This window comes from Brachycentrus maculatus, unplaced genomic scaffold (assembly GCF_059751285.1).
Source record: "Brachycentrus maculatus isolate JH-2025_06_01 unplaced genomic scaffold, ASM5975128v1 h1tg000090l, whole genome shotgun sequence".
In the NCBI taxonomy this organism is placed as follows: domain Eukaryota; kingdom Metazoa; phylum Arthropoda; class Insecta; order Trichoptera; family Brachycentridae; genus Brachycentrus; species Brachycentrus maculatus.
In genome coordinates this window covers 2130916-2140031 of record NW_028280844.1, presented here as the reverse complement: position 1 = coordinate 2140031, position 9116 = coordinate 2130916, and the positions used below count along the sequence as shown (strand labels likewise).

General features: G+C 30.1%; 1 protein-coding gene across 1 annotated transcript in view; it reads left to right on the top strand.

Moving 5' to 3' along the window:
* The first annotated feature begins 6903 nt into the window (after positions 1–6903).
* The window catches only part of LOC148310661 (nose resistant to fluoxetine protein 6-like), a 41615-nt gene continuing 39402 nt past the window's right edge, over positions 6904–9116 (top strand). Inside the window, exon 1 of the mRNA XM_088258047.1 lies at positions 6904–7702. Coding sequence (XP_088114173.1) covers positions 6937–7702 — 766 coding nt within the window. The 5' untranslated portion in view covers positions 6904–6936. The remainder of the gene's footprint in view (positions 7703–9116) is intronic.

Here is a 9116-nt window from a genome sequence, read left to right as displayed (position 1 = left end):
TTTTTGAGTGTAAGAGAAATATCCATCCGCTTATTTGAAATCAAAGTTCGTGAAAAGAAAAAGATTCATGACTTACGTTCTTCCCGTGAATATGTGTACTACATAGGTACAAGTAACAGCAGTAGGTACGTATATATTTGTCACGTTTCCCGATGTTTAACCACGTAAAATGTTCAAATTACATGGTAAATATCAAGAAAATTTAAAGATCAATATTATCATTAAGACCCCCTTTATTCACTGCCTTCTACTGATATTATCTTCTATATGTGTGTACCATATGTGTGTGTATATATATATATATATATATATATATATATATATATATATATATATATATATATATATATATTATATAATATAAATATAAATATTTGTACGTAATCTTTATTACGCTCGATTTGCATCCGAATCTAGCAATTAAATTGTCCTATCATATTTAGTTTTAAAAAGTATAGAAAAAGTGGAACCGATAAGAACTAAGCAAAAACCATGAGAGCGAGCCACAAAAGCCCGTCGTACATTTTCTTGGATCGAAGGGCCTTTTCTTGACCCGGTGGGTTTATTTTCTTGCCCTGTAGCTACTTTTCTTGACCTGTAGGATTTATGTTAATGGGAAGGCCAGCATAGAAATTTACACGATGTCGTGACCGTGGAAATAAAACAAGTGGAAATACCTCTCGAATATGCCATTAAATTAGATATACTTTAATATATGCTATTCCATATAGAACATCCTGTATGTGAATGAAAGAATCAATATCGACCCAGATCGAGCCAGATAACATTTTTGAGATTGTTTTGGGCTATTTTTAGTTGATTGAAAGATATTTCTTCTTTATCGCAAGCCCGCCTGTCTGTTTACTAATTGAATGTACTAAAATATCTTAGTAAACACACCTAAATACTTTTTTTTAAACCATGCTCTGTTATGGATAAAAGGTGGTCAAACTTTTAGATAGTGCAATCGAAACGCTACTCCTGAGAATGGTTCAAAGGGTCGATCGCGGCCCACACTTTAACCACCTCTGCAATTGATACAAAGCATTATAATTACATCATGATTTAATATTAAATTCATTTTGTTAGATTATTATTAAGTAAAAGGTAATTCTGATTTAACCTAGCATTTAACCCTTGAACATCCAGTGTCCTATTAACGGGAAATATTTTTTTATTTAGCCTCCACTAGTTTACGACTGATTTAATAAATGCGATTTATTTTTTCGTAAACTGAGATCTTCTCACCTATTTTATATGTGAATTTCTGTAAATGATGAAATAAATATTCCTTTAAAGTGCGACGTTATTTTTCCATTATTTTGGCACATTAACAAAAATATATCCTGAACTTTTGTATCTGACGCTGTAGGATCAAACTCATTTTAGTTATCGTTTCTTTTAACAATATTAATATTATTTTTATTATATCAGAAACTGAATAATTCACCCTACGGATGAGATGTCAATATTAATGTCTCAACTTGATATGAAACATCTAACGTTCCTCTTTATATGAAAGAACATGGAAGTCCGAGATGTGGACCATTGCATATATTATATACAGGTTTCAAGAATTAATACAAAGTGGATGTTCATTAGAATGGTGAACATAACACAAGTGTATAAATTGATCGCTTAAGCCAGCCGAATGCCAGGTTGTAAACCCTGGGCTGCTCAGACTTCCATCTTTTTCGTATAAAGAGGAACGAAAGACGTTTCATATCAAGTTAAAACACCTATAATATTGTTTCTTTTATTACACACTGTAAAAAATATAAACCGCTTTTTATAAAAATAAATAAAAAATTTCAGACAATTATCAAAGGATCTTATTTCTGAAACTACGATAAATACAAAAATAAGTCATTAATTTGTATTTATAGTGATTTTTAAAATAAATTTTACCTCTTATTATTACTAATATTTAATTCGGGTAAGAAAGAGTTACCGTTAAAAGCATAAACCACTTTTTAAAAAAAACGCTTTTAGACAGTTACAATTACAATGGAACTTTATTTTTAGAAAATTTAATCAAATACAATAACAACTCAATAATATAGCTATACCGATTTATGTAATAAATTTTACCTGTTATTATTACTGATATTTAATTTGGATAAGAAAGGGTTAATGCCAACGTTCTCTTTAATTCAACCTACATACCGTAAACTTAGTCTTTAACTAACACAACTTATTCATTATTCAACGGTAACTGCATAATTAGGATTATATTACAGGTATTAACTGAATAAAATTCCAGGTTTTACGTTCAGTTCATCGACACAAAGCTTAACCGAGGTTACATTTACGTTCTAACTTTTAAGGACAAGGATAATATAGTATTCATATAAAATATTATTTTTAAGTAATGCGTAAACTATTCTCTTGTGAGAAAATGCATTAACAGCATTTTTTTGGGTTTCGGGGAAACAGGTTTTGCCAATAAATTTTGTTTTTAGGTGGCGGTTCGTTTAAATTCGTTTAACAAATAAATTTGTACATTTGTGTACATTTATAAGTGAACAGTCATTTGTCAACAAACCTTATTCACATTACGATCACCTTTTGAAAATAAGTGTAATAATCATATTTTCAATGTTTTTCGCAGATACTTTGTGGCACATTTTATAAACTTTATAAAATAAAACATTTATAAGGGAAGGGTAATTAACTATAACCTTTTACTATGAGTATTTCAATGTTTTAGAATTAGTACATAAACCCTGATGATGACAAGGTTCTTGTCAAAACCGGTTGGAAAAATTGTACCAATACAAAGTGGTTAAAACAAAGTTGTTTCATTTTATAATGTAATAATTATAACTCAAACATCGTATTTTTATTTAATGTTGTACATAGATTTATCAAGAAGAATAAGCAAAATCGTTCTCAAAATATTATCTCTAGTCTAACCTAATATAACAATGAGAAAATAAATGTTTAGTGCAATGATTCAAGATTACATTATTGATTTTAAAATAATTTGTAAATTGTTCTCATCAACGCCGAGGCACACAATGTACTACATAGTAAGTAGGTACTTACAATAGTAAATACCTGTGAGTAGGTACTTGTAAGTACCTACGTACAATAGTAAATGTCTGTAGTACATTGTGTACTACCTTGCTAAAATAATAATTATATAATATTTTAGAGGTAATTAAAAGTTTTAACTTTTTAGTCAAATAAACCAAAGCTTCATGGAAAAACAAACGCTAAGATGCACTACCCTGTCTGGCAGCGAGGATGATCATTCTCTCAGTTAACTACTGACTGACAATGTGTCAAGGCCAGCTTACGGGATTCCAAGGTTAAGCAAAGTGAACCAGATAAAACTATGTACTTCGTCCAAGGAATATTGGTATAGACTAGATGACGTTGTCCATGATAGAAGGACCTATAACCCGAGGACGAGGAGAGACGACCCCAACAGTCAACAAAGACAATAAGTTGAGATGGAGCCAGGAAGAGGATAAAATATTTAAGAGATATAAAACAAGATTTTTTATGTCAGACCATATTACCTCACGGTACGACGACGTCTATGAGCATTGTATTCACAAAAATATAAAAATTAAAAATTAAATGAGGATTTAAACCATTTTAATTATGAGCATTCACAAGGTAAATATTAAAATAATAAAATAGTTAAATAAATTTATGTTTGTTTTTTTTTAATCACTTATCTTACCAATTTTATATTCTCTTCTAGCACATTATTGTTTACGATTTTTACCATAAGTGTTCATTGAAATGATAATAAATAAATTGATCCGAAGATAAAATTTGAATATTTTTTTCATTTTTTTGACATCTCAACACAGATGAAGAAGAATATGAAAGCCTGGGTATTTACAAGGCTAATGACCTTTCATTGGCTGGTGATAATTTATAAACAAGTATTCGGATACAGACAAAATTTTTGAGAATGAATATTTCTGTTTATTTTACCTTATCTTCAGTCGACGAATATTATCATAATTTCTTTTTATTTACTTACATTTTACATGCTCTTAAAAAGTGTCTGGACTAAAAAACTTGTTTTATAATCAAATGTCAAACCATTGTTTTTACGTTGATCTCCCACGGTATGAGTAAGTAAGTAAGTAAGAGTAATTTATACAAAGAAAAAATAAGTAATTCCGAATTGACGACAAAATTCGATAGATTTATTCAATCCAATAATTTTTACTTGCGCACCCTTTTCTGCAAATCATTGTAAACACCAGTTAGGTAAATTAAATATTATATTATTTTAGTAAATCAATAAAAATAAATATATATAATTCTAGAAAAAACAGCACTTTTGAGCGATCCAAAGGCACTGCAAGAATCACTTCAAAGCGTACTTTTGTAATAAAGTAAAGCATGCGAAAATATACCAAACATAAAACTACAAATATCTTTACCTGTCTGGCGATTACTATGTTTTGCTCGAAAAGGGTCATTATAATGTAGTAATGCCAGTATTTATTAATGATAAATAAATTTACAAGCAGCCAAACGTGTATTTATGGAAAATTTAACCGATGTTTAATCAGTATTAGTGGTTATTGGTGTTAAAAGGTAAAAAATGTGTTGAAAATATCTTTGATAAATTAAAGTATACATCTAGTATCTGATATTCAACTGGTAACCTACGATGTTATTCAAACACTCCGTGACTTTGGTGCTTCGCACAGAAGTACTTTAAAATGCCTCTACGCTTTAAATAATGACAAAGGCAAGCATGACAATTTGAAATTCTTCCAAAATATATGTCACACTTATAAAAAAATAAACAATGTTTAAAAAAAAATCAAATACTGCATTACCCTTCAAAACCATTTGAAACAGTGTTTAAATATAAAGTCGACGTAGCCGTTTGCTTTGAAGTTTTAAACATCATTGTAAAATCTGTAAAGATCTCTTCATAAATTGATGAAAAGTTACAAGTTTATTGTGATGTAATAGGCTTAGTAATAATTATTACTGTATATATATTAGTTATTAGTAATTCTAATAGCTATGTTTATTATGATATAAACAAGGTTGGATGTCATTGAGTAAACCTACCAAAATTCGTTTTATTAAAGATACAAACGAAGTCCATTTTTTAACGACATAATCGTATAAAAATATCGCTGCGATGGCGCACAAATGCGCAAACTACAGTGAAAGATTTCCAGTATTTTTTACATTTTGCATATGCTATAATTATTGCATTTAATTTGTTGATTTTTTTTTTTAATCATACTTTATCATAACTTGGTGAATTATTTCTTCCATTATTTCTTAAAATCTATTGTGACACGTGTTTCGATCCATTAAGCACTGTTTTCAAAAATACGGTGTTTGATAACGATGCTAATTGAATCAAAACCCGTGTCGCAATAGATTTTTTAGAAATAGTGATATTTACCAAGTAAAATTTCAATTTAAAATGGATAGATATTACCACAAAATGACTGCTAAATTAATAAATGAAATAATATACATTTAGATATTTTATGAAATATAATAAAATATAATATAGGTTTGAGCGGTAAGGGATTGATTGAAATGTAATATACTCATATATCAGCAATTTCTGCGTCTCTGGTGATTTATTTAATTTAATTTATCTATGTATGCATCCATTATCTATGCGTCCTGTAATAAGTATCTGATACGTCATGTCGTGCTTCAGATGGACGGACTGTTCATTTGAATAGTCAGTCCATTGAAAACAATCCCGGAAAGATTAACGTCATTGAAAATCTTCATTTTAATATAAAATTTCTGAACAATTCATAGCGCGGCCACGTTATAATCAAAAATATAAAAATTTCCACAAAAAAAAATTTTTTTCCGTGAAATAAAAAAAATATTTACCTCTTATTCATCATTCTCAAAAAGATAATACTGTGGGGATATCAGATTAACTTGAATAAATTTTGCATTACTAATTAACATGTAATTAATAACTGGCCACAACCGAAAATGAGTATTTCTCAAATATTATTTCAATCCGAGTCATTTTAGTTTACTTTCCTTGTCCCGAGCTTCCCCAAACGTCATCAGAATAACCTCGCTGTGATTCAAATGTGGAGGTCCTCACTAAAAAGTTACATTTCCAGTATTGCGCAAAAAATCCTTTCAATGCAAATCTGTTCTGTTTACTGTATTCTATCAAAATCTAAATTAAAGTTGCAACGAAACGTGACCAATCCTTCGGTAAACCAATATGAAATTTACAACATTTTGAGTGTGTCCAAATACTTGTTCACAAAATCTGGATTATCTCCAATTACAGGAGTTATTATTATATTATTTTTTGACATCCCATCAAAGATGAAGAAGAATATGAAAGTCTGGGCATTTACGGGGCTGACGACCATCATAGGCTGGTTTAAGTGATCACTTTACACACGTGTAACATTCATATTAAAAAGCTTCTTTACATCTCACCAATAGATGTCTCAAGTGAAGTTCTAGTGATTCAAGAACAAGGTTTCTAAATTGGTTCATATATATTGAACTTCCAAGAATTTGAATAGTGTGGTTGTCAATAATGGATAGAATTGTTGAATGTTAAACGTGTGTAAATGATCACTTAAACCAACCTATACCCAGACTTCCATATTTTTCTTTATCTTTGATGAGATGTCAAAAAACAATATGAAATCATTAAATCGTACCAAAACGTAACAATTTTACAAGCTAGAATTCCTGATAACTTAAAATCATTTATAATGGTAATGTAACGTTTTGGCGAGAACCTCCACAAATGCGCTAACACTTTCGTTACAATAGCGGAGTCAACCGCAATATTCTATGTGATTCCGCGTTCTGGTCAGGCGGCAGGTGCGGCCGAGAGGGGGCCGAGGAGATATGGTATTGTAGTGACAATACCAAGCATCCTTCTTTCCTCTTATCAGTCTCTTTCTGCCTTCGTTCGGACAAGCGGTCGAAATGTCGCGGTCGGCATTTTCTCGTCTGATTTTTGGTACGATCCTCGTACTAGTTTCCGCGCAAGTTGATCGACCTTACGAACTGAACGATTCCAACGATGATCCAATTTTAATCGATGGGGTTGAGACTACTACGTATCTTGAAGAAACGACTTTTGGCGTAATTAATTTTGATGAATCTACTACCAGAAATATTTTAATTTTGAATTCAACGGAAGATATTCTTAATGAAACGATTAGTAATAGTACAGATGAGAATCTACCTTCTAAAGTTGAAACCGAACCCTTTATGAAGATCTATAATTCGACGTCTTACGAAATCGGTTCCTTCGAAGATACAGAAAATGAAACAACACGTCATGATAAAAATATACCTTATAATGTAGACGATACGAACAAACATATTTTGAACGACAGGTCAAAAAAGTTTTTGGAACTTTCGAAAATATTCGGATTGGAAAATCAAAACGTATCTCAAGATTATTTACGCCTTTTGGAATCTATAAGTCCGAGAGACAGATTGGCTTCCGTTTTGGCATTTAAAAAGAAATATAAAGTTGAGACGCAATTTGATCCCGTGTCATTTTTCAATCAGACCAATCAGCAGCACATCGAGAAGTCGGAAAATTATGGTATTTCTATTGTTTTATCTAGTGATATAATGGCGTTGACTGGTGTAGTGGAAAGCATGGAAAATTCGTTGTGCAAAAACCAGAGTTTAAAGCTCCTACAAGACCTGCTGGAAGGAAAGCTGTGGGCCTTAAAAAGTAAGAACATTTAAATACTATCAATTATTGGAATGACGTTATTTAAATATCTTTTTTTTTTTTAATCCCCTTAATACAAATATGTTTTGTATAAATCGAGAACACTTGTGCATATTCTGGAATAAATGATAGTAGAATTTGGCGTCTAAATACCTAGAGATGGATTTGATAAAGGATTTTGAGTCAGTTTATAAATTCTGAAAAATATAATTTAAAGGATATCTTCGTTAGACTTTTATTAGACTTAGGAACGTTTCAGGTATCGGTAACTAAAGAACAGTGTACATATTACAAGTGTACATATTATGCCTTTGTTTACTCGCTACCTTAGTATGGCATTGTTCGATGGGGAGGAACATACAACAACGTAATGAACTCTGTCAATATACATAGTACAGAGAACCATTTTTAGTTATTCTTAAAAAATACTTCTTTAAAATTCTTCTTAAAAAACACAACCAATGTAGAAACTACAATATTTTGAAAAAAATTATATCTATCATGCAATTAAAAACGATTAAAAAAATTAAAAATTTAGTATCCATTTTTTTATATTATATTATGTCCTTAATAAATTACAATAAATACTCGGTGTCAGTCCCTCTCCAAGCGTAAGAGCTTTGTCTCTTTTGGAAAAGTAATGCGTAACTATAATAGAATAAGATATTTCATACGTTAGGATAAACGTCTAGTTAGTTAAATAAAGTGTAATAATCTTTGTAACACATAAAATCTAATAATACATTTTTTTCGAGAAATTAATCTTAGATTATAACTGATTTTAATGCTGCATAACTACAATAGATATATCAGACCATTGATGACGTGGTTTAGTTATTAAAATACAGAAAACATGAATTTATTATAAATAAATAGTAAATACTTATGCATATATGTTAATTTTCTTGCATACAGTACGTCAAAGTATCTAAAGTATTTACTCATAATATTTTAAACATAATATCGACTGTCAAGTGTAAATATCATATATCTAACTAAATCTTACCCTATTTCAATTATTATTTACAGTTCTTAGTTATTTCAATTCTTATTTATAGTCTTTAGTCCGCAACTTGGTGCATTAAGTACTGCATCGGATTGACTCTGTTGACTTGATCATTAATCATATTTAAACTAGCTGATCAGTCTTGAACTATCCGAATCTGAGCATCGCGATCTTCTAAAGTAACGTTCTCTAAAATTGTATGTTCACGTTATTCAACGTTTTGTTATGAAAATTGCTAGTAAATCCATAAAACATGTGCGTCCTTTTAATTAATACTGCAACCTCGATTGATCTCAATTTTCCTTTATTTGGGTCAGAAAACGCACTAACAGGTTCATTGAGATTTCATAAGTCAACAAAATGCGTATTTTCTCTTGAACTGTACTTTAGCAACAAGTTACTTAACGC